Below are 27,406 nucleotides of genomic sequence, written 5' to 3'. Positions count from 1 at the left end.
TCTTGTGTTGCACGTGGGTTGACAATAATCGACGTTGTGTAAGAAACGATGATCCTTGCGGTTTCACTCTTGTTGACCTTAGTCGTCTACGTGAAACTGAGGAGCCATTTGTAATTGCATCACAAGTCAAGCAAGTATTTTTTGTAACTGATCCTGCTGATCATAAGTGGTCAATTGTTGTACCTGGTAAAAGGAGTATCCTCGGTATTGGTGATGTTGATAATGAGGAAGAATATGATGCATTTGAGACTCCCCCCTTTTACCTATCCGAAATTGTGTGGAAGATGATGTAAATATGTCGGAGAACTATATGCGTGTAGATCACACGGAAGGGATAAATGTACTTGAGGATCCTGTAAAATGGCGGAAGCTCAATAAATCATGAGACATAAACTCAGGTGTGTAATTTCTCCATTTGGCCTATTTTGGCCTTTTCGCTCCCAAATCGTACTTATCGAGTGATTTAACCCAAATTTTCTTTGAACATGATTATATGATGTATAATGTAACTAGTATGTAGATTTTTAGGCTTTAATTGTTTGTTGGTTGCATTTCGGGAACGAAAAGGCATTTCCGGCCTATTTCGGCCTATTTTGGCCTTTTCGCTCCCAAATCGTACTTATCGAGTGATTTAACCCCAAATTTTCTTTGAACATGATTATATGATGTATAATGTAACTAGTATTAGGCTTTAATTTGTTGTTGGTTGCATTTCGGGAACGAAAAGGCCATTTCCGGCCTATTTTGGCCTTTTCGCTCCCAAATCGTACTTATCGAGTGATTTAACCCCAAATTTTCTTTGAACATGATTATATGATGTATAATGTAACTAGTATGTAGATTGTTAGGTGTTAATTTGTTGTTGGTTGCATTTCGGGAACGAAAAGGCCATTTCCGGCCTATTTGGCTATTTTGGCCTTTTCGCTCCCAAATTGTACTTATCGAGTGATTTAACCCCAAATTTTCTTTGAACATGATTATATGATGTATAGTAACTAGTATGTAGATTGTTAGGCTTTAATTTGTTGTTGGTTGCATTTCGGGAACGAAAAGGCCATTTCCGGCCTATTTATTTTGGCCTTTTCGCTCCCAAATCGTACTTATCGAGTGATTTAACCCCAAATTTTCTTTGAACATGATTATATGATGTATAATGTAACTAGTATGTAGATTTTAGGTTTAATTTGTTGTTGGTTGCATTTCGGGAACGAAAAGGCCATTTCCGGCCTATTTCGGCTATTTTGGCCTTTTCGCTCCCAAATGTACTTATCGAAGTGATTTAACCCCAAATTTTCTTTGAACATGATTATATGATGTATAATGTAACTAGTATGCAGAATTTTAGGCTTTAATTTGTTGTTGGTTGCATTTCGGGAACGAAAAGGCCATTTCCGGCCTATTTTGGCCTATTTTGGCCTTTTCGCTCCCAAATCGTACTTATCGAGTGATTTAACCCCAAATTTTCTTTGAACATGATTATATGATGTATAATGTAACTAGTATGTAGATTTTAGGCTTTAATTTGTTGTTGGTTGCATTTCGGGAACGAAAGGCCATTTCGGCCTATTTCGGCCTATTTTGGCCTTTTCGCTCCCAAATCGTACTTATCGAGTGATTTAACCCCAAATTTTCTTTGAACATGATTATATGATGTATAATTAACTAGTATGTAGATTGTTAGGCGTTTAATTTGTTGTTGGTTGCATTTCGGAACGAAAAGGCCATTTCCGGCCTATTTTGGCCTTTTCGCTCCCAAATCGTACTTATCGAGTGATTTAACCCCAAATTTTCTTTGAACATGATTATATGATGCATAATGTAACTAGTATGTAGATTGTTAGGCGTTAATTTGTTGTTGGTTGCATTTCGGGGACAAAAAGGCCATTTCCGGCCTATTTCGGCCTATTTTGGCCTTTTCGCTTCCCATGCCCACCCCCTCCCTCCCATGCCCACCCCCCTCCCCCACCCTGCTGCACCCCCTCCCCCACCTGCTGCCCCCTCCCCCACCCTGTTGCCCCCCTTCCCCCTGCTGTACCCCCCTTCCGCACTGCTGGCCCACCTCCCCCACCCCCTTCCCCACCTGCAACCCCCCCCCCACTTCCCCACCTGCTGCCCCCCACCCCTCCCCACCTGCTGGACCCCCCTCCCCTGCTGCCCCCCCTCCCCCACTGCTGCCCCCTTCCCCTGCTGCACCTCTTCCCCACCTGCCCTTCCCCCCCCACCTGCTTCCCCTCCCTGCTGCCCCCTCCCACCCACCTGCTTCCCTCCCCCCTGCTGCCCCCCCCCTTCCCCACCTGCAGCCCCCCCCTCCCCCACCTGCTCCCCTCCCCCTGCTGCCCCTTCCCACCTGCTCCCCCTGTGCCCCCCTTCCCCACCTGTGCCCCCACTGTCCCCTTCCCCTGCTGCACCCCCCTTCCCCACCTGCTGCCCCCCTCCCCCACCTGCTGCCCCCTTCCCCCTGCTGCCCCTCCCCACCTGCTGCCCCCCCCCCCTTCCACCCTGTGCACCCCTGCTGCCTCCCCTTCCCACCTGCTGCACTCCCTCCCCCACCTGTTGCACCCCCCCTCCCCACCTATTGGACACCCCCCTCGCGCCCTAAATGTTTTTTTTTAAATTAATTCGTGTGTCTGTACAATTTCAGGGACATGGCGGAGGTGCATACGGATACGAGTGCGGAACACACTACCGAGGATGAGTGTTACGATCAGAGAAAGGAACAGCGGCAATTGGTTATGGCTCGCCGTGAAGAAAAAGGTTTACAAAGGCCAAGTAAGAATTGGCACGAAAAAGAGGAAAGGAAGGGGACCTACAAAGTCACTAGGGAAACCCACCCTAATGACTTTGGATTACGATCATTTGGGGCAACCTTGTGGAAAATGGCGTCAAAAGTATGCCATGCAAGTTGGGATTTGCATGCATAAGCTCTCCATTCTCCACTCATGGAAAAGGTCCCCGAGATTTGAAGAAGATGATTTGGGAAGATACTATGGTAAGATTCGCGTACATTTACGTTTAGAATCTTAACACTTTAGTTAAATATACTATGTAATATTTACTAATTTGTGAAATGCGTTCTTTGTAGAATCAATTCCATATTCCAAATGATGAAGCGAAGAAGATTTGTTTCTATCCGCGTTGCCCAAGGTTCGAGACTTCAAGGCCAAGCTAGTGTCGGGGTGGATCACGAAGCGGAGAAAAGTCGGGGGAACAAAGAAGAAGAAATCTACGACGGGGAGCAACACCTTCTTCTGAGGCTTCACAGACACATCATTTGAGGACGCCCTCAAGCTTCCATATCAGATATGGAGGCATATCACAGCTGAGGAGTGGCATGCATTTGTTGCACAAAAAACAACCCCAGAAGCTGTTGTAAGAATTTTTTACTAGCTAAGATTTAATACTTTTAGATCCAATATTATTGTATAACACCATATCTAACCTTTGTTTATATTTGTGTGTTTCAGGCATATGTGAGAAAATAGCGCGAATGCAAAAGCTAGGAAGCACTATCACCATCTGGGTGCTCAGTCGTATGGTCAGGCGAGAGAATCGTGGATGACACATTACCCCACGATTGCGTCGACCACGACATCGGGCACTAGCTCTACGACGACAGTTGCACAGCGGCAACCAGATAGAGCGCTCGATTGGTGGTGTTCCATGCATGGGGTTGATGCAAAGGGACAGAGAGTCATACCTGATCCCGAAACAAAACAGATAGCTAATGCCATTGTAAGTACATATTATAAGTTTTTGATAAGGTTTACATAATAATATAACTTGTGCGCTCACGAGTATTTCTCTCTTATCCTTATGCAGATTGGCTTGAAGGAAAAGGAGGAACTGGTGAGTTCACTCCTAGAGGACAAGTTGATGCCTTACACGAGACTCTAGGACGGGACCAATGGACGTGTGAGGGGCGTAGGAGGTGTCCGCCTCGGGGTGAGAAAGGTGTATGGTGATCAATACACCTCTACGTCAAGATCCATGCCTCAGTGTCAATTCATCACCTTCCATAGATGTGGAGGCTATGAAAGCCCACTTCGGGAGGAGCTCAGAGCGGAGATGACTCAGAATTTCAACGCCATTTTGGCGCAGATGGGCTTACCGACTTTTGGTGCTTTCACGCAGGGCAATGTTCCTACGCAGCCTGTTCCTACGCAGCCTCATCCATATCCGGAGTTCACGGTAATCATTTAATATCACAACTATTGTTCTTAAATATGTTGTTTCATAGACTAACTATGAATAGAGTTTTTTTTTAAAGGAAGAGACACCATGTGAGCTAGTAATCAAGGAGATGGTCATGGTAGTTTCATTATCGTGGCTTATGGATCTGTACAGCCCCCTAGGGACCGGGTACGTTGCACAACCAGCCAGTCGCTGATATTCACTATGTGGTCAGCGTTTCAGACATTGTGCCCGGTTTCGAAGCATTTCCTCTTCCGCTGCCGAATGCAGGAGTTGTGTACAGTTATTGTCTGATGCCTTGGCAGTTATATTCTATGGCCGCGTGCATTGGTGCGGTTATCAGATCAGGTACAATGTCTAACATAAGTTATATACATAGTTTCCTTTTATAGTTCCTATCTTTTAATTTAACTAATTACTAGGGTTCGGGGAAGGCCGACAGGAAGGGAAAGAAGGTAGCTTCACCTCAGGAGGCCGACGTGCCCAAGTGGAAAGTAATTTTCTACGGCAAAGTCTCCACTCATTACGGATATGGAGGTGGTGCAAGGCCTTACTCAACCGTGCTTCTGGCTACATGAGTGCTTAGCGATGCAGACGATGAAGCAATGATTGAGATTAAGTTGTCGGACCACCAATTCCACTACATTGAGGAAACATCGACCTTCATTTCTAAGGTTAATTAAAGAATTCTTACTTGGGGAAGAGTTGAATGTTTCCATGATACAAACATTCATGAGGTAATACTTATTAGTATATAATTAATAATAACATATTGCCTTAATTAAGTAGTATTCAATCCAACTAATAATAACTTCCTATAATAAGTAAGTTTTATTTTTATCAATATGAATTCTCAGGCTATTATACAATGATTTGAGGCATCTAGTCAGCCAATGTTTGGTTGGTTATGTCCAAGCTTTGTACGAGATACAGTTGCGTACAAAACGAAAAGGAGGTGAAAGCATATCTCAAGGATTCTTTGAACGCATGTTCTCGTATGGATATAAGATCATTCTTCTTCCTTACATTGAATCGTATGCTTCTTAAACTCACTTTTTAATTAATTAAATTGACCTATTAGTTGTTCTACGATAAAATAACATTTTTATTGTTGTAGGAACCATTGGACACTGATTGCAATATGTTTGTCACGTAACGAAGTCTACCACTTTGATTCTTTGCGTAAAGAACACACGGTCCTTACTAGTCAAATCATTGTTAAATAGGTAGCCTAATCGAAACTATAGCATCTTAGCTTATTAAATATTAAATGTACATCTAATCTTATAATAATATATTGATGTAGTGTGATGAAGAAGTTACTGCATCTGGACTTCGACAAGAAAACTCCTGTTTGGTATTTAGTCGAGGTAACATGAGTAATTTTTTGCATCCTTTTATAGAAACACATAATACACATCTAACATGTCATTTATTGCATCTTTGGTGAATTTTAGTGTCCGGTACAAGAAGGTGGACTTGCGTGTGGGTATTACGTCATGAGGTTCATGCTCGATATCGTCAACTATTGCAAAGATGTTGGTGATCTTCGAAAGGTATGTAACTTTTAGGTTTCCAATTGTTGTTTGTTGCATTTCCGGCCTATTTTGCCTTTTCGCTCCCAAAATGTAGTTATGAAATGATTTAACCTCAAATTCTCTTTGAACATGATTATATGAGGCATAATATAACTAGTATGTAGATTCTTAGGCTTGCATATGTTGTTGGTTGCATTTCGGGAACGAAAAGGCCATTTCCGGCCTATTTTGGCCTATTTTGGCCTTTTCGCTCCCAAAATGTACTTATGAAGTGATTTAACCCCAAATTCTCTTTGAACATGATTATATGAGGCATAATAACTAGTATGTAGATTCTTAGGCTTGCATTGTTGTTGGTTGCATTTGGGAACGAAAAGGCCATTTCCGGCCTATTTTGGCCTTTTCGCTCCCAAAATGTACTTATGAAGTGATTTAACCACAAATTCTCTTTGAACATGATTATATGAGGCATAATATAACTAGTATGTAGATTCTTAGGCTTGCATATGTTCTTGGTTGCATTTCGGGAACGAAAAGGCCATTTCCGACCTATTTTGGCCTATTTTGGCTTTTCGCTCCCAAAATGTACTTATGAAGTGATTTAACCCCAAATTCTCTTTGAACATGATTAAATGAGGCATAATATAAGTAGTGTGTAGATTCTTAGGCTTGCATTTGTTGTTGGTTGCATTTGGGAACGAAAAGGCCATTTCCGGCCTATTTTGGCCTTTTTCGCTCCCAAAATGTACTTATGAAGTGATTTAACCCCAAATTCTCTTTGAACATGATTATATGATGCATAATATAACTAGTATGTAGATTCTTAGGCTTGCATATGTTGTTGGTTGCATTTCGGGAACGAAAAGGCCATTTCCGGCTTATTTTGGCTTATTTTGGCCTTTTCGCTCCCAAAATGTACTTATGAAGTGATTTAACCCCAAATTCTCTTTGAACATGCTTATATGAGGCATAATATAACTATTATGTAGATTCTCAAGCTTGCATTTGTTGTTGGTTGCATTTTGGGAACGAAAAGGCCATTTCCGGCCTATTTTGGCCTTTTCGCTCCCAAAATGTACCTATTAAGTCATTTAACCCCAAATTTTCTTTGAACATGATTATATGAGATATATTATAACTAGTGTGTAGACTTTTAGGCTTGCATTTGATTTTGATTGAATTTCGGGAAGGTATATGTCATTTTTAGAAGTACTAACTACGGTAAAATGATGAATTCTTATATGTGTGTTTATTCCTTGGTTGTTTTGCAAGGTTTATCCGAATTCCACACCACGTTTGAGGAACTTCACCAAAGAAGAAATTGATGAAGTTCGGGATAAGTTGGCGTCCCACATTACCGATGATTGCATAGGATGAGATTTTACTCGAATGTACTAGTTTCTATCAATCCTATGTACACTTTTAACATTATTTAAATATATTTGAAGTCAATTATTACCTTTCTCCACTTGTCATATATTATCGTATTATTGCAATTTGCATTTTTTTTTTGTCCAAGGGGAGGTTTTGGGTGGGGGTGGGGTGGTGTGGGATGGTGGGGGCAGTGGGGGTGGGGCAGTGGGGGGTGGGTGGGGGCAGTGGGTGGGAGCAGTGGGGTGGGGGTGGGGCTGCTGGGGTGGGGGTGGGGGGTGGGGGTGAGGGCTGGGAGGGGGGAAGTGGGGTGGGGCTGCTGCTGTGCAGTGTGCAGGCTGTGTGCACACGCAAAAAAAATAAAAAATAAAAGGTAAAGGGCTGCGCTAGTTCCAACTAGCGCAGCCCTTCTTTGACTTAAAAGCGCAACCCTTCTAAGCTAAAAGGGCTGCGCCTTTTACAAAAAAGCACAGCCCTTCCTTTTGAAGGGCTGCGCTTTACTAGCGCAGCCCTACTTGTATAGTGAAGGGCTGTTATGGAAAGGGTTGTTGTCAAAAAGCGCAGCCCTACATGCCATTTTCAGCGCAGCCCTTCTTCTTTTTTCCACTAGTGTCTAATGCTCTAGTATTAACAGGAAACAACTAAAGTTAAATGAAAAACATCATAAATATAAGTGTCTCATATCAATGTCTAACTAAAAATACCTAAAACCATGACATACTTCCATTACCTCCAGACCTACACAGCAAGACATCACACTAATCACTTCCATACCCAGCAGCAAAACACACTAATCCCGTTCTAGGTTATCATCATGGCAATGAGAGGCGAGCCTCCTCCTTTCTTCCATATTAGGTTGTTTTTTGATATCTAAACAAAATAGTTTTACAAAATTAGCACAAAAACTACATCGTAGAGCAGTGACCCAGATATTGTCTTTACTTCCTTATAGTATATTATACTACCTTTTGGGTTCTTGATATCTAAACAAAATAATATACTGTCTTTTGGAGTATTTAAGATAATTGTTCCAAATTGATTTATCTAAACAAAATAAAATCAAATTACCCATTTTCAACTAAATTGAAATCGTAAAACATGAATTATCAGGTCTTTGAAATTAATCAAATTCAAAATTGAAAAGAAATCCTTAATGATGAAATATCACGCCTTTGAAAAATCAAATCGACAAGGTTTTCTTACCTGCATAATGCTATCATGGCACAAAAAGTTGCGACTTGCGGAAAAAAGAATTGAACAACGCTCTTACATCATCTGACTAGAAAACGTTTTTTAAGAAATAGATGAAGAGTAATCTGATTTCTCACTCAAATTTGTGTGAAAAGGACAAGTGTTCAATTTTAAAGCTTGTATAATGAATTACTCGTAAACATAACTTCCATATTTGGGAAATTCGAGTCACAATCTTGACAAGAGTTTGATTATCCCGTATAATGTTTCTCTCAATATTCCTGAAATCGGGGAAAAGGCAATTTGATGACGAAGTGTCGGAATTGTGTGTGATAATTGGTAACCTTTTTAGGGAAAAGCAGCAGTGGATCTAAAGTTTCATAAATACTCAAATTTCACAAAATCTGACACAAAAAAATGAAGCGAAAAGAAGACAAAAGGAACCAACAAAAGCAAAAGAAAAAAATCACTTCAAAAGAAGACCTAGTCTGAGAAACGTGCGTCTAAGATCACTCATCCTACGATCATCACCATTTATGAACTTCTTAGGGCTTAACATTTTGCAAATCATCAAAGAAATAACACATGCATGACGTACTTTGCGGATACAAATCACAGCTCAAATCATCTGATTCCAAAAAATCATATAGTAAATACTAAAAAAGGAACGAATTTCATAATCACGAAAAAAATTAAACATGAAATTTCCACATTGTGTGATAGAAATTGCAATTGCGAACCTTCAAGGTGTTTGATCTCCCCTGAGAGTCGGATTATTTCTTGCTTATGACTTTTCGCCTGAAATTGCAGCAAATAATGTCATCAATGTGAAATTCGAATTCGAACGATGAGAGAGAAAGGAGAGAGACCTTTTGTTTCCAATGAAAGACGCAGGAAGCAAGCGAGGAGAGAGAAGAAGAAGAAGAAGGTTGAGAAGAGTTTTGATCCGAGGAGAACCATGGCAATTGCTATCTTCAACGATTTCTCAGAATTTTTCGCCGTCGTCGGAGCCCTAGAATTTGAATAAAGAGATACTGAGAAACGAAAAGAAAGAAGAGAGAGAAATTGATGTTAGTTGTTGTGTGGAGGAAAAACCATAAGAGTTGCAAAGATACAAAAAGAGGAGAGGACAGAAGAAAGGAGAAGAATAATCGTTTGGTTACGAGTTTATGAATGATGAATAGCCCAGACTGCTCGGTGTTTAGGAACAGTGAATTGCAGCTCTTTATGACTCAATTCACTGTTGATCTCTACAGTAGGAAACTTCCTACTTTAAAAAGGTTATGGAAAAATCAAATTGGAATCACTAGTAGAAATCCACTTTGTTTATTCCAACTTTTTGCACAATTACGGTTCCTATTTGAGGAACCATATGCAGTTCAAGAACAGCTCTCACAATTAAGAAAACTAACATTCACGACAACCCATAAAGATTGAAGACGGTCCGATTACAAATACTTTAATTAAGAATGAGCAACTTTAATCTTGTTGGAATCTAAGATAACTAACACAAGCTGCATGAACCATGATAATAAAAGTAATACAATTGTTTTAAGGGAATCAAAACCACTTTTATTAAGAGCAATAAGAACAAATTTAATTCACCAGTTCCAGCAGAACTTTTCTATGGGTGTATATAAAGATAGGCCTCAATATCAATCTTCAAGATTCTGTACAACTAAATAACTCTTACACCTGCCTCGTCCCTAACATTTTTCTATACACGGTACATCCCTAATTTCTGGGCACTTAGAAAGACAAGACTTGCGTCCCACCAACCCAGAAAGTCCTAATTCTTCTATAGGTCCTATTGGTACAAAATTCAAGTTTTATCATTTACCTGCTGCGCAAGGTTGCGGCCTTCCGTCTCGTTGACATAGCCAGAGTTCTTGACTAAATATTTGCAGGGTGCCACAGTAAGTTTAATAAGATCGTCCTCAATAATTCGAGACCACACCGGAACCTGGCCTAATGACTCATATTGCCAACCCTAGTCAACCAATCCTGCAAACCAATAACAGATGCAGCAGAATGATCTCAGGTGGCAGAGACTTTTGCTCGCATGTATCATACTTTGGGGTAGCACATAGCAAAACGGAGCCTCATTGCTTTTTCAACCTCAGGGTACTGCTGCAGAAGACACTGAGGTATAGCATGTCGCAGATTGAACAAGCAATAATTAAAGATGGACGGAATTCCATTGTAATGTGAATTAAGATACATTTGCGTGTTCCCTTAACACTTCTTCACTGCGTTGAAGGAGCTCCTCATAAACTTTCACAGAATCAGCAGTGAACCTATCCATAGCCTCAAATACGTGCCGAAGACCAGCTTGTAAACTAGTCTTGCTGCTGGTGTCACTCTGGTACACAACATGCCCAGATAAAGAGAGACCATCAGAATCTCCAGAAGCTAGAACCATTTTCTTCTGCATTTTCATATCTTCTTTCTCCATGTTCTTAACTTTCCTCTCCATATCCCGGTCCGCATTCATCCTCTGCCGTAGTTCTCCCTTGTCCCGTTCTCTAAAGTGTAAAACCATCATAGAAAAGACACGCATTGAATCAATCAATTCTCTCTCGGAAGTCTCTGCTATTCTTTCCAATGATTGATTCCATTGGTTACATATTACAAAGACAGGTGGTGCCCCTGCCCTCCCAGGAGAAAAAGGAGCTACCCCATCGGGTGTTTCTTCTGGTTCATATAAAATACATTTCAATAGCCAACAATTCAAGGCTCTGACATAACCCTTTTGAGCACCAACCCAGTCAGTGAACCGGCAAGTCCAATTTAGAAGGTCATGCTCAAGCTGCAAAGAGGCTTCCAGATGTGTGTCACTTGGATTGTTGGGGAATGCAATTGCATCTAGACCCCTGGCTCCATCAATTGCCTCGCACTGACTGTGATGGCATTCCAACATAGCTTTCCACATCCTACTCAGACTGAAAATTTTAAAAGAAGATAATCAGTCAAAGTCAACCACTAAGTCTTAGAATAGCAAAGATTTTCTTGCATCAGTTAATCAGTTTACATGAAAACATTGAAACTTGAAAGCACTAATCATCTATGCCAATCATATAAAGGATCTTTATTTTATCAATCAATACAACTCAAAATAGAAAATGAGCTCAAATGTTTCACGCATTATTAACCACTCATGGACAATAGTCTTAACTCTCAAAAAGCTAACATACCAAGGTTTCAAGTTTTTAACCATCACAGGCAGAGTAAAAGAATTTGACAAGATGAAACTTAAAGAACTTGGATCAGTAGGTATGTTGGGCCAATCCACCAAACATATCTAACATTATAGTGCGCCCCACTCTTTTACGACTCAGCAGCTACACGCAAAGAACAAACATCCCATACCCTTTATTCGATAAACAATATTATACTGATAAACATGATAAGATTAAAGATGTTTTCCCATGGACCTTCTCTTCCTCAAAAGGCTCATGTATCGCTTCTGTCTGACGCAACAATCAGCTCTTATAGGAGAAAGTCCAACCCCGATTCAGTACCAATCTATTATTCAAAAGACCCTCATATACTGTTAACATTATTACTAGTTCTATTATATAAAAAAAAAAAAGTAGAAAATGTAATTCTCAAGTATGAATTTTCCAAGGGCTGAACATACTGAAATTCTATTTTAGACAGAAGGCTCATTTATCAATTTTAAGACCCAGACTCTTCCCATGAAAGTTTACTCTTTTAGTGTAACACCACCCATCTCTACCCAATGACAAACATACAAAAAAGTCTAACCCTGCATACTATATCTCCTTTTACAAATGATTATACATGGTAATCTGTTTCTGGTCGATGTTGTACACTCTTTGACAGAACTTGATGGACCAAGTTCACAGGTTGACAACCAAGCATTGGCATTGAAAAGAAACAAAATATACCAAAGATCTCCTACTAAGTTACTGGCATAGAAGCACCACAGAATACCACAGCACCATATCTAAGTGGCCAATGCGGAATTACGCAAATCCATAAAAAGACTAAGAATTTTTTTCCAAAAAAAAAAAAGAAGTTGAAAAAAGAGAGGATGAAAAAGTATTATTTTCCACAAAACCTTCTCTTGAAATTACCTACATACACTATCCACATTCTCAAGCTGTAAACTAACGATACAGAACCATCATGTTCCCAAATATGGTAATCCAAGCAAGAGACTACCTAAGAAAGCAATTCAATAACCAGCACATCAAATCCTAAAGTGTAGATGCATGAAGCAACAATACCATACCCTTGGATTAACTCATTTAATTGTGGCCACAACTCTTCATCTCTGAGCTTGTTTATCTTTGCTGAGATCTTGTCAACAATTTGAATTGCAATTCTTATTTTTGTGGAAAGACTCCTCACCGCGGCTCTTGTTGATTCAATCTTTTGGGGTTCAGCACCTTTCTCAGCCAATCGATTTAATCTTTCCACCTTTCTATCATGATTGACCCTCATTTTTTCTTCAGCCTGAGATAAGAAAGTGAGATTAGGTGAGGGTTGGTTATAAAGATGAACCAATTGCATAATCAGCAGGCTAATTCCTTCCCCCCCCCCCCAAAAAAAAAAAATTGAAGGAAAGAGAGAAGGGAGAAAGGAAAAACTTTGATAACCACAGTTAAAGCCCAACCCATATGCAGGTAAACAAGATATGAAGCCAAACATATGAAACCCACACAAAAAAGAAACTACTATAACTCAATATATTTCTACTCAAACGATTCCTTGTAATAGTATGGGGATAGGAGTTACAGCCTTACAGGACAAAAACCAAGAATAGCAATAACTATAATTAGACATTATGGCAAATAACCAGAAGCACTAACAATAATTATAAATTGGTAGCTCATGTAACTCATAGGACCAGAAAGACTTGCCAGCCTGGTGAACACTACCCACTAAAAAATACATTACAGACCACATAAGTAAGAAGGTAATGGCAAAAAACAGCAGGCCTAATATAATAGGACTTTTTATTGCAGCAAAAATCATATTTGACTTGATTCTGCATTATAAGAATATAAGATTACACATCAAGGACCAAAGTTTTAAGAAAGAACTAGGCAATATACATTTTTGGACCAAGTAAATCATAGGACGGATCTGTCAACAAAAAAATCATTAATTTAGAGAGTGCAGAAGACTAATCACATTTCCTGATTTCCTTGCCAAAACCAAACCCAATACAAAAAGTGCATTGGCTAACCAAAACCATACTCGATATTAAACCGTACTATCCAACTACATTTCCAACAAATTCACGATCTCACCATTTCATGATGCACATTGCACATTAACAATCTCAAGGCAAGATTAGAAGTGTAGCAACATATACACAGCCAATATCATATAACCCAATCAACTGTTTGCAATACAATTGATACTCATCAAGAAAAGCCCCAAATTGGAAATAACAGACCCTTAACTAATGCTCAGCAAACTAAAACAACAATAAAGCACGACAAATAGAACCAAGCAATGATCTTCAATAATAACACGAAATTTCCTGGAAACTTTTGAATGACGCACTTACTAATCAGAAATAAACAAGGTCAAAGACTGAATATTTGGTGAAAAGGACAGACTATACCTTGACTTCTTCAAAGAGTTTCTTCTCCCAAAGATAGAGCTTCTGCAAGGTAGCTGAAAGATTAGCCGATCGCATTTGCACATCTTCATCAAGGTCTACCGGAGCATCGTCTTTGGAAGTAGAAGGTAATGATGGAGTAATTACATTCAACATCTTTGCAGAAACTGCTTGACAAACCAAAAAACAAAGTAGAATTAGATAAAACAGAATAAAACTTCCCAACTTCCTGAGAAATTGAAATTGAAATTGATGTAAGTCCCAAGTCCTAACCTTGAAAAGCTGCATTCTTTCTTTGATATCGGAGTTTACCCAATTCAAGCACCTTAGCAAGCTCACCCCCTGAAGTTGCAGCCCTCTCAAACTGAACCTGAATTTCCTTAACAACCTCAAAAGCATTCCTAAAAACCGGCCTTCCAGCACCGCCTCCTTTACCTTGATGCTCAGATTTAGCCTCCCCAGCCACAACCTTCTTATCCACCATATGAACCTCGTACTCAAGCGGAGCACTCTGGAGGGATGACACACTAGTCCTCCCTCCTTTATAAACACCAGGATCCCCTCCCCCTGCCCCTTCCCCCGCCCCTTGACTGGGGCCAACACCAACCACCTCCTGATCCTCGACTCGTTTCGAATCACCATTAACACTAACACCACTAATACTACTCCCAGTCCCACTACTACTCTCCTCCACCATATGAACTTCCTTAACAACCTCATGTGCATTATCCTCATCCTCCAAATCAGGAATACCCTCTTCTTCCCTCACCTCCCTAGAATCCCTACTTGGTGTATAAGACGGATAATGAGTCTCTATACTCTCAAACAAATTCATAAAATCCCACCCCGACGTCGATGGAGGCGGTGGTGGAGGTGGTGGAGCTGCCACTTTTGGACCCTCCACCGCCTGACCCACCCCACCATTCCAACCACCATATCCACCACCTCCTCTCGAACCCTGACCACGACTACCACCACCACCAAAATAACCACCATAATTCATATACCCATTATTATTATTATTATTATTATTACTATTCACATTAACATTACTATTCATATTCATATTATACCCATTGTTATTATTATTATTATTGTAATCATAAAAACTAGTACCAGAAGACGAAGGATTAAATTCACCATACTGAACCGTCTGATAACTCACTGGCTTCTGTTCATACGAAACTGAAGGCGTTACATGCTTCTTCATATAATTAAAATTCATATTATACCCATTTCCATTTCCTCCGCCATTCGAATACAAATACGGGTTAAACCCAACCCCTTCACCACCACCACCACCACCACCACCCGAAGTTCCCTCATGCATCATAGCACGAGGAGGTGAGTCATGGATATGATGTTGGACCGACGACCCAGAACCCGAACCCGACCCATGATGATCTTCATCATCGTCTGAAGAATCTGAGTGGAAGTGAAGGTGGGACCCAGAGTTAGAGTGAGAAAGATGGCCGGAATTATTCGCCGGAAAATCATCGACGGGAAGTTTACGTTGAGTAGGAAGGTCTAAAACAGGTGAAGGCGGTGGAATTTCGGTGGAAGAGTCGAAAAAACGATGAAGAGAAAGACCCACAGATTGAAGGGAGTGGATGTACGCCACGTGTGCTTCGGATAACGCATACCGTTGATGAAGTGCTGTAGATAAGAATTCTAGACGTTCACGGCATAAGATTATTGCCGGAAGGTCATCGAGTTTCGAGCTTGCACATCCCATTTAAATATTATTTATTTTTTTAAAATCTTCTACAAAATGAAAGAGATTGATGATGATTTGGGGAAGATTGAAGGTTAAAGAGAGATCTGTGTAGAGAGAAGAAGGAGCATGATTTTAATTAGGGTTTTCAGAAAAAATTGGGGGAAAAAAGAGGAGAGAGAAAGAGAAAGAAAAAGAGAATCTTTGACAGCAGGGAGAGTGTCGTCGGGATATAGCAGAAGAAGGCTGCTGCTGCAACAGGAGAGAGAAAGCATTATCGTCGGTGAAAATTATACTATGGGGTATTGTAATTTATTTTAGTGAATGTGTAGTAAATAAGAATATGATTTTATTTGTACTGTGTGAGAAATTATCAAATTATTTATTGGGAGGAGAAGTGGGGTCGGGTATTTTCTTTTCTTTTTTTTTTGTTTGGGTTTGAGTTTGCAGTGTCTTTTTCTCTAACTTTTATTTTAACAGTTACAAATGCAAGTGGGGTAGGTGTAATGTAGTAGTAGTAAATATGATTTTTGCTGATTTCATGTATATATGATGTTGAGTTTAGTTGAAAGATAAGGCGTCTCTGTAGTTTGTAACAAACTTTGTTTATGGAATTTTATTGCAAATTCTAGAGAAATGTATAAGAAATTACCTGAAAATGGAGTTGTCATTTCGGTCTTCTGGGTCATCTTCAGTCAACATGTCTTCTTTATCAGTTAAGGTTGTAACTTGTAATTAGACTTTTTAGCCCTGTTTTTTTTTTTTTTTTTTACGAAAATAAGCTAAAGTGAATTGATATTATTATTTTTGTTGAACTCAACTAAATTTAATGGAGCTGTATTGAGGTTATCTCAAGTTTAAGGGAAAAAAAAAAGATTTAGAAAAAAATGCTAAACTAGAGTTGTGATTTGTTAATTCACTTATGTGGAATAATAAAGAGTTTTCCACTTCAAGCAACACAAAATTTAACAATATATGCGTGGAAAAAGAATGAAATATGTCTCAAGAATATACCAATGAAGAATATTATGAATATGAATGATAATTATGCTAATATTAAGCAATAAATAAGTATTAATAATGCCCATTGACGTATAGTTTTGTAATAAATTTTTTACTGTTTAGAAATTTCATTGATTGCTTATTACCAACCACTAGGACTGCGTTTATCAATGTCGTTATTTTAATCAGCAAATTATATAGTTCATTTTTATAGGGATATTTTCTTGAATTTATTAGAGTAAAAGAAGATATTTTTTAGGTGAATTAAGAAGCTAGTGTTTTATATCTTTTGAGTCAGTCATGTTTTCAAGCATATGCAGTAGAGCTAATCATGGTTGGGATAGCCCACAGGGTTCGATCCATCCGACCGGCAAAATTGGACTGGTTTGGATGACTTTTAAAATAAATCTGAAATTTAGATCAACCAAGCCCATCGGTTAATCTTGATGGACAGGTAGCGACAATAAAATACCCATCGGACAAGTACGCCTAACACGTTAACTTTTAATTTTATATATTTTTCATCAATCATATTAAATATTACTACCATAGCATTACGATTTCACTCTTATGTTTTTCCTTTCACTTTAATCAATATCTTCGTTCATAATTATTGAATGTTCATTGACAATTGAACGTTGCATAATTTTTTACCATCAAGTTTTATTCCCTCAAGAGTTTCATTTTTTTACTTGAGATGTGTGTAACTTTTCCTTATCAGACAACTATGTCGCATGGCCTTTATCAAAATTGTTATTTTAATCAGACGGATAATAGAATTTAGTTAATTAGGATATTTTCTTGAATTTAGAATTAAAGAAGCTAGTGTGTTTATCTTTTGAATTAGCCATGATTTTTCAGGCTATGGAGTACTCCATTACTTCTTACCAAAGAGTAACAATTGTTCGTCGGCGAGCAGGTAGCTTTAGGAGGTGCGTCAGTTTCTTTCGTGTCTATGCGTTACGACTAGTAGTAGACTAATCAGCCCCCTCCCTTGATTTGCGTCAGTCGCCCAAGACATTTCCCCCTCTCTTGTTTGTGGTTGTCGGTGGAGTAAAACGTAGTGCTTAGGTCCCCTGTTTGGTTGTCGGATCCCTGTTTGATTGTCGGTCCCCCATCCTCGTTCCCCGGTGGAATGTAATACCCTTCCCCTTCCCCGTTTTAGCGTACTTCCCTTCCCCGGTTCCCGTTGTTTTGCTTTTTGAATATGGATCTAGTGATCAGTTTACTAGTTTATTCTAATACCCTTCCCCTTCCCCGTTTTAGCGTACTTCCCTTCCCCGGTTCCCGTTGTTTTGCTTTTTGAATATGGATCTAGTGATCAGTTTACTAGTTTATTCAATGTTTGGTTTATGTTTTAGTCTTAGTTCAGTTTCTTCCAAATTCAATAACCTTTGTGTATGGTTGTGCTTGGTGTGTTAGTAAGTGGTGATTGGTGGGCAGTACAAGGTTCTTGATTTACTATGACAAACGAAGACATAGGAAACGTAGTTAATAGAGTAGTGATCATGTAGTTGGCCATGGTTTGGTTTATGTCGCTTTATGATTTCCAATGTTGGATAATACGAGAGGAAATCCTTCATTTAGATTTGTTGTACGTTTGTTGTGCGTCGTTCTTCTACTTCCGGATTTGCGAGGCGGTATCTTCGGATCCATATGTTGGGTGAATTACATTAATCTAATTCGACCCAAGTTCTCATGGTGGCTTCTTGCGTCATCACATTTAAAAAATGCATTTTGTGTGAGGCCCTCCAATTTAATTTAGGGCAAGTTTTGACCTCCATGCTTTTTGAGTTTCAATCTAGTGAGACTAAATTGTGGGTACCCTCGCAATAGGGTCAGAAGTCACCAAAGGATGTCACTTCATTTTTAGTTGAATCAGTAGAATCCCAAGAGGATATTTCTCTTCAAGTACCTTGATTGGGATTTAACGTCTAGTGGGCATTGGAGTTTACTAAATGTCATGCATCAAACTCTTTTCGAAGATCGTCGAGGTTTTGTATCTAAACAAATTCCCTCTCATATTAGGTCGTTTTCATCAAGACATATAATTCAACCCCTCCCACCATCGCTCAAGACAAAATTTGGACTGGACACGTAATAGTTAGTTTTTTTCTTCATAAAGTATGTACGAGCAAATGAAACTCATGTTAGCTTTAGTTTGTTTTTGTTTGGCTGTATTAGCATTAGGATGTACTCTCATTTCTAGTTAATGTAAATTTTCTCGATGTCAAAAAAAAAAATTATTCCCTTTTATTCAAAAGACATTATAAATAATTATATTTTCAATGTTGTAGTATATGGGATCAAAACTGAAGAGTGTATAATGATTAATGAAGGCGAGAGACATATGTAAAAAATGTCCATAGAAATTAGAATTTCTTTTGTCTACATAGTGGCTAACTAATCTACCCATTAAAGATATTTATTAATAGTTTTGTAATTAGTGGAGTCAAATTCCACAAAAACAATTACTTTTAATTGTCTAATCCAATGGATATCCAGTAGATGTATCATATTTTGTAAAATACTAGTTTAACATTGGAGATTACTACATCTACCCATTGTCTAGACTATCCATTTAAAATAAACAATAAAAAATAACTAATTCTGATAAGTTAGACTCCAACAATTAGTAATGGGGCAAAGTGATGATTAAGCCCCTTAGGTTTGCTCAAAAGTGAGATTAGGCCCCTTAAGTTTCACTTGTGGTGATTAACCCCCACAACTTTACCCAAATGTGAGATTACACACTTTTTAGTATATATAACCATTTTTTTTTTCTTTACAAATGTTTTTTTAAGGAGAAATTATTGGGAAAAAAAATTCAAAAATCATTTATGATGAATGAAATATCTTAAATACATAAATTATACATATTAAGTACAAACATACATAAATAAATAAAACAATTCAACTTCTTCATTGGACGTGCATCTCTCTTTCCTCATAGCCTTGCCAGATTCAATGCGTAGATGGTGCACCAAGGTGTAGGATGGACATCCTGCACCTTGTCCAAAACGCAAGGCAAGAAGAATAAAACGCACAATTCAACATGCAAAAAGTAATTGATTTGACAGCCAATGTACATTCCCCTTACATCCAATGTACAAAATCGAAAATTCAAAAGTAAATGATTTGACATTTACTGTTCACCATTTAATAACTGATTTGATGTCCCCCATATACTGTTCACCACTTCTCTCTTTTCCACACTCAACCTCCTTGTACATTCTTGGCTTCGTGGTTGTTCATTAACAAAATCAAAATGTACAATGACAGCCCCCAGCTGAAAGTAACCCAATTCCTGAAGCTGATGTCAAGTGAGTAATTTGCAATCTTTGTACACTAGGTGTGTTGATGTTTGTTCACTAATGAAATTCAATATGTACAATTACAGTCTCATACCGAAATTCACCACTCTCTCTTTTCCACACTCAACCTCCTTGTACATCCTTGGCTTCATGGTTGTTCATTAATAAAATCAAATGTACAATGACAATCCCACCCAGCTGAAAGTAACCCAATTCATGAAGTTGATGTCAAGTTAATTTGCAATCTTTGTACACTGGGTGTGTTGATGTTTGTTCAGTAATGAAATTCAATATGTACAATTACAGTCCATACCGAAATATGTCAAGTGAGTAATTTCAATTCTTTGTACACTGGTGGTTTTGAGTTTGTTCACTATGAAATTCAATATGCAAAATTACATTCTCATACCGAAATTCAATAAAATCACAATGTACATTGATGGTCATTGCTTTGATCACTGAAAATCCCTAAATGTACACTCGTAGATTATTGTACACCAAACCATATGCATTTGTACATTAAAAAAATTGTTTCACGTGATGAGAGAGAAAGAGCTGGCCCACTTTCAAAAATATTGCCAAAAGTCAGCCACATGGGCAAGGTGTAGGATGCTCATCCTACACCTCGGTGCAGGATCTAATTTGCGTGCCAGATTAGGCCCTATCACTATGCAATCATTCTCATCTTCCTCATAGCCTTGCCCGGAAGAATAAGTTGTATAAAAATACGTATAATCTAATATCTTAGTATTCAAAAAGAATTATTTACTAAAGAGAAAATGGCTAATATTATAATAAGTGTGTAATCTCACATTTGTGTAAAGTTGTGGGAATTAATCACCACAAGTGAAACTTGAAGGACCTAATCTCACTTTTGAGCAAACTTAAGGGGCTTAATCACCACTTTCGCGATTATTAATGTCTATTTCTAGTGGTTAGATTATTCAATAGGTAGACAAAAATTTTCCCATGGTAAGATCAAGTAAATCAATAAATGCCCAACGAAAAGTTATTTCCATGAAATTGCGTTAATTTTACTTGGAATTGATAGGGAGTATTTCATAGGCAAAAGTCATCGTATTTTCCCAAGCATATTGAGAGTTGCTCTTTTTTTGCATTAACTCACCCTCCAAATCAGTATTACCTATTTATCCAACCCAACAATGTCAGCAACTAGCAAGAACTTTTAGGCACACGGGTGACTGCGAAGGTGAAACAAACGAAATAAAAGTGGTGAGAGAAAAGACGATAACATTACTGCAAATTACAGATTAGGCTTAACAATACATACAAATATGTGCATTGGCGAAACACGATTCTAACTTCCCGATGCATCCTTTAGAAGCTAAAATTATTTCATTACTTTAAAAACATACCACATCTATAATACAAGTCACAATTAACATAGTAGGAGTATAAACTAATTGAAATTGGACCAAATGAAAATTTGTTATAGAAGAACCCACTATCACTGATGAAATCAGACGCTTTTGTGCTATCCAACAATTATGATGATAAAGTTGTATTTAGGTCTTGATTATTGCCGCTTGGCGATCAATGAACTATAACAAGTTTTTGTTTGACTAAACATAACCTACATAAAAACTAAGGCCTGCTCGTCTATTATCGTTTTCTGTTTTCATTTTTTTTTTTAAATAAAAAATCATAATAAACCAGAAAAGTAATTTTTAATTTTTAGTTATCAGTTTTCAAAATTAACATGATTACTACCATTATGATCAAATTTACGTTTATAATACTACTTATATCATATGATTCTAAAATCATAAAAACTAAAAACTAAAAGCTGGTAGTAATACTGAACGACGGACCCTAATCCTAAGAAATACAATCAAATATTGTCGGGTAGATGAAGAAAAATTTCTGCACAAAATTCTACTTACTTAGGGTTGGGAACCTACATAAACACTTTTCCTATTTTGTGCCTTATTACAATTATCAACCAAAAAACTCCAATATATTATACTCTGTATAAATTCTACTTTTTTTTATGGTTTTATATATCAACTAAACAAATATTAGAGTCTAATATAAAATGGGATACTTTTATCTATTAACTAAACAAAAACTAGAGTTTGATTTGGAAGGATAGAAAGTTGTGCAAAACCAGACAAAAGTCTCCCTCAGACATGTAGACCTCAGTCAATTATAATGTTCTATAGCCTTCTAGGTTAGTTTCCTGATTGCTCCATACGACCATACCACAACATAACGGTGCCGTAAATGTGTTCGTTTCGACCTGGTCATGTTTTTTTTATTCTTTTACTTCTCCCTCCATCTTAAATTAAATATCGAATATACTGTTAAACATAAATTCCCATCTAATACCCTTTTTTTCTTAAAAGAATCCTAGCCTCCTTTTTTAAGTGGTTGTCTTTAACTAATCTTGGTGATAGTAAATCCATTTTTCTATTTATTTTTAATATCCAATAATTAATAAATTTATATCTGTCTCTCCTTAAAAGAGTTATTTGTCTCATCTATTAGCGAGTTTTCTCCACTTTTATAGGAGTTTAAAATCTATGATTTTCCATCAAATGTTTTATTTAACATTAAATATTAACATGTGAACCACTTAGACTTAGTTATGTTAATTAGTCCGTTTGCTTATAGACTAATATTAGCTTATTTTCAGCTTATTTTCAGTTCAATTCGGTTCAGTTCCAATCAGTTCAGTTCAGTTCAGCTCCATTCTTTTATAACCATTTTGTTAAATATTATTATTATGTTGGTATAATTTATTTTACTTATTATTATAATTATTATTATTTATTTTTATTTCATTATTATTAAGTATTAAGTATTATTATTATTATTATTATTATTATTGTTGTTGTTGTTTCTATATATTTTTTTTATTATAGCTTTACTCATTATTATTACTATTATTATTAGGAGGAACATGGTTTATTTCAAAGAACAAAAAACCCACGTTTTTTAGCCCATAAACCAATCAAATCGCATCAAGACGGTTTATGATGTAATTTTCGCGGTCCAACCCAATCATCATTTTTATTACTAAATATTATTATATTATTGAATCTAATTATTAAAATAGTAATATTAATCTATGATTATTAATATTATTTATTTATAACAATCATTTAAAAATATCCAAAATATTATTATTATTATTATTATTCATTATTATTACTTATCATTATAATTATTATTTAATATTCATATTATTATTGTTTAAATATTTTTTTATATATTTATTACATTCAATTTAGTTCAATTTAATTCAATTAAGTTCAATTCAGTTCGGTTCGGTTCGGTTCAGTTCAACTCCAATCATCAGTTCAGTTCAGCTCCAATCAGTTCAGTTTAGCTCCATTCAATTCAGTTCAGCTCCAATCAGTTCAGTTCATCTGTTTTATGCCGAAGAGAACATGCCCGAAATGAGCTAAGATGTTAAAGTGAAAGGAATAAAATTATAGTAGACTAAAATTAAGTCCAAAACACAATTTTACACTTCCTAGGAATTTCAAATACAATTTTACACTTCCTAGGAATTTCAAATACATAGAAAAAATAACTTCCTAGGAAGTATGACTTCCCATATACAACCAAACAAGGCCTTATAGTCTAATATGTCAATCTCGCCCTTGTTCAAATTAATGTTTAATCTATGAAATTGCATGACCTAATTGGACAAGCATTTTCTTTTGTTTGCGGAGTGGACAAGCTTACTAAGTATATTTTGTTAAAGAACTGAGCTGTATCATCCAACTATCTAAGAACAGCACAGTTATTGTAACTATATATGGTAACTGTCAATTAGTGCTATCTAAATAATGACCTTCAATATACTTTCGGTTTGTTTAGTTAGTGGTCATAAATAGTGGTAGTGGTAATGATATTTAGTGTAAATTTGCAAAGAAGTTCTCATGTTAATAACCATGGAAATGAAACTTTATCACAAAACACGGATTTCCCTTTCTAAATTTCCATTACCACCCAATACCACATTCCCAAGTCGTAATGGATAGTAATGAGATTTTAGAAAGAAAATAGATATTTTGGGATGAAGTAGCATTACCATAAGTAATAACATTAGATTTTTAGTACATGCAAATTTACACTATCCAAGGAGCATATGGTCTGGAAATCCAGACCAACCAACCCAAAGGGCCAAGTTCCCCAATGGTTAGACTAAGTAAAGCTAGCTTTACTTTTTGCTAGACCAACTAAAACCAAGCCATTGTAGATGCTCTAATGCATTATCATTGTCACTATTTATGACTTCTTATAAAACAGGTCGTTTCAGTTTTATTTTAGCTCGGCATTTTATTTACTATATGATAAGAAAAGAAAGAAGAAAAAAAACTCAAAATTCAAGATGATTCACCACTGATGCAATACTATAGGTGAATGGTTGTGAGGTTCATATAATTTATCAAATTATCTTACTCTCACATAGTCCAAATTTTTTTTTTTTTTTTTTTTTTTTTTGGTACATGAGTAGAGTTAGGACACCCTTCTCTCAAGGGAGTATCCTAACGAATCAAGGATTATATATTTTTGCAGAATAGGATCAGTGGACGGATCAATGTCAGCTGTGTTAGCTGAACTACTGTGACCTTTTTTTGATAGAAGATCCGCTACTCGATTAGCTTCCCGGAAGATATGTTTAATGGTATAGAATCTGAACTTAGTAAGAAGTTGTCGTATGTCTTCAATGAGAGTCTGTATGCCCCATGAGCAATCGTATTGACCTTGCAATATTCTGATAACTACTTGGTTGTCTCCTTCAATGTATAAGTCTTGAATTTGGTGGTGGATAGCTAGTAGAATGCCATTTCTTAAACCCCATGCTTCCGTAACAAGAGCTGAGGTTTGACCAATTAGCTTCTACATAACCTCGCTCATTAACACCAGTAATATAGCTGCATCTTTTACTTATTATTATCTTTCCTTTTTTTAGTTATACAATAGAAGATGTACATGTCATCAATTATTACCCCTATCAAAGAGGGAAAACAAAGAAGACATCAAATAGCCTAGTGGTATTGACATCACCTTTGATCCCATAGGCTAGGTCAAGGAATCAAATCTCACCTCATAAGAAGGGATCCCCAATTTCTCCCCTTCCTTGCAAGAGACTTTATCTTACCTTTTCAAAAAAAAAAAGTCTTGATTCTACATTTTTGGCAAAAGATCTAATTATTATACGATAAAGAATAGAATTCTATTATATGTCATATATTAGTAAAAGATCTAATTATTATACGATATAGGGAATATAATTCTATTATATGTCATATTAATATTACTTTATATGATTACTATTATTATTAATATTACTATATACTACTATATATATTTGTTCAAAAGAAGTATTATTGTCGTTGTTGTACTCCCTCTGTTTTTTTTTATTGTTCTCACTTAGAATCTTGACACTATTCATACTTAGAGAGAATCTTCTCAATTTTTTTCAATTTATAAGAAAAATATAGTCATGTGGGATCTTGTTTGCTTCGTCTCAATTAGTACATTATTAATATTCAATCGTTATAATTTTTACTAATATATGATGAAAGATATTTAAGTTCAAAAATGTGCATTGAAAGATGTGTAAATGGAAAGTGAGAAAGATAAAAAAAAACAGAGGGAGTACTTATTAATTATTAATTTTGGTAATTATTATTAATATCGCTGCTAATATTGTGAATGTTATTGATATCACTATTTGAAATTGTTTGTGTTCAAGAAGAATGTTCTTTTGACATTTGTATATGTTCTTTTTTATGTTTGTTCTAAGTAACAATATTGATATGCGATGCTCTTTTTGATGTTCTACATGTAATGAACTTGACAATAGTATATGATGTTTATTTTTTTTTAACAATTTTGGCAGAATAATATAAATTATATGTTACTAGGTTATATAAAACATGAGTAGCATGAAATAACCTATAACGGTGTTGGCACCACGTTCAAAAATTTCCTTACAAGGAATTTTAACTTATTTTGAAAAACAAAGTTTATATAGAACATGACAACGATATAAGAAGAATATTTAACAATTTCGTTCAAGGTCATATGATTATATATGCTTAAGATTTATTTATAATAAAAAAGGACAATTATTGATATAGCAAAGAACATATTGTTCGTTAAATCCAAACATGTCATCAATACAAAAATAACATATATCCTTTATTTATAGAATGTGTACCCTTTCAATATATTTTATATCTCTTACAAGTATGTTCTTTTTATTATTATCATTATTTGTTATTTTCATTACTACCTAAATTCCTATTGTAAACGTACATTAGACATGAATAATATGTTCTCGTTACCATAAACAATATATTGTTTTACCTAAAATGCAAGTTCTTTTATTTTTAATTGTATGTTCATATACTAATGTGTTTTTTTTTATTAAAAAAAACTAATAATAATAATTATTATTATTACTATATTATTATTATTATTATTATTATTATTATTATTATTATTATTATTATTATTATTATTAAAAGTTGTGCATAGTAATAAAACGATAATAATAATACTAGTAATAAAATACAAAGTAATACATACTATTAGTAATAATAAGTTTAATAAAAGATAAGTTCCAGATAAGTTTAGATCAACTAAGGCTATGTTTAGTTCACCTGAAATTTTCTGATCTGAACTTATTTTTTCTGATCTGATCTGATCTGATCTGAACTGATTTGATAACAAGATCTTATCTTTTAGATTTTTCTCAATATATAAGAAAAAATATAGTCATGTGGGGTCTTGTTTGATTCGTCTCAATGAGTACTTTATTAATATTCAATTATTATAATTTTTACTAATATGTAATGAAAGATATAGTGATTTTTATATATAAGCATGATCTGAACTGATCTGAACTTATTTTTTCTGATCTGATCTGATGTGATTAGATCTGAAATAAGCAAAAATAAGGTGAACTGAACATAGCCTAAGTTTAGATCAAATCAAAACAAATAAGTTCAAATTTAATCAAATCAGATCATATCAGAAAAAATAAGTTCGGATCAATAAAAATCAGGTCAACTAAACATAGCCTAAGGTTATGTTCAGTTTACCTTATTTTTACTTATTTCATATCAAATCAGATTAGATCAGAAATAAGTTCAGATCAGATAAGTTTAGATTATGCTTATGTTTAAAAACTTATTATTAGTGTTATTATTATCATGATTATAAAGATGATTATTATGATTATTAGTATTAATACTGCTTTTATTGTTGTTACTTTATTATTATTACTTTATTATTATTACTATTATTATTAATATTACTTTATTTATACGATTACTATTACTATTAATATTACTAACTAGTACATTTGTTCAAAAAAATTATTATTATTGTCATTGTTGTACTTATAAATTTTAATTATTATTAATATAGTTGCTATTATTATGAATGTCATTGATATCGCTATTTGAAGCTATTAGTGTTCAAGAAGAAAAATGTTCTT

General features: G+C 36.0%; 1 protein-coding gene across 1 annotated transcript; it reads right to left on the bottom strand.

Moving 5' to 3' along the window:
• Positions 1–9,837: 9,837 nt before the first annotated feature.
• LOC104903834 (hypothetical protein) lies at positions 9,838–16,048 on the bottom strand. Its single transcript, XM_019251936.3, has 4 exons — positions 14,164–16,048; positions 13,894–14,057; positions 12,550–12,773; positions 9,838–11,233 (listed from the first exon to the last, which is right to left on the bottom strand). The coding sequence occupies exons 1-4, from the start codon at positions 15,623–15,625 to the stop codon at positions 10,504–10,506; spliced, it is 2,580 nt and encodes an 859-aa protein (XP_019107481.1). The 5' UTR covers positions 15,626–16,048; the 3' UTR covers positions 9,838–10,503.
• Positions 16,049–27,406: the final 11,358 nt, after the last annotated feature.

The sequence above is a fragment of the Beta vulgaris genome, chromosome 9 (assembly GCF_026745355.1).
Source record: "Beta vulgaris subsp. vulgaris cultivar EL10 chromosome 9, EL10.2, whole genome shotgun sequence".
NCBI lineage: Eukaryota > Viridiplantae > Streptophyta > Magnoliopsida > Caryophyllales > Amaranthaceae > Beta > Beta vulgaris.
This window is presented reverse-complemented; position numbering and strand designations above follow the sequence as displayed.

Coding starts and splice junctions, on each gene's coding strand:
- LOC104903834 (XM_019251936.3), bottom strand. CDS start 15,625: ATGGGATGTGCAAGCTCGAAACTCGATGACCTTCCGGCAATAATCTTA. Junction 12,774..13,893: donor AACTCTTTGAAGAAGTCAAG/GTATAGTCTGTC, acceptor TTCTTATCTCAG/GCTGAAGAAAAAATGAGGGT. Junction 11,234..12,549: donor TTAAATGAGTTAATCCAAGG/GTATGGTATTGT, acceptor TAAAATTTTCAG/TCTGAGTAGGATGTGGAAAG.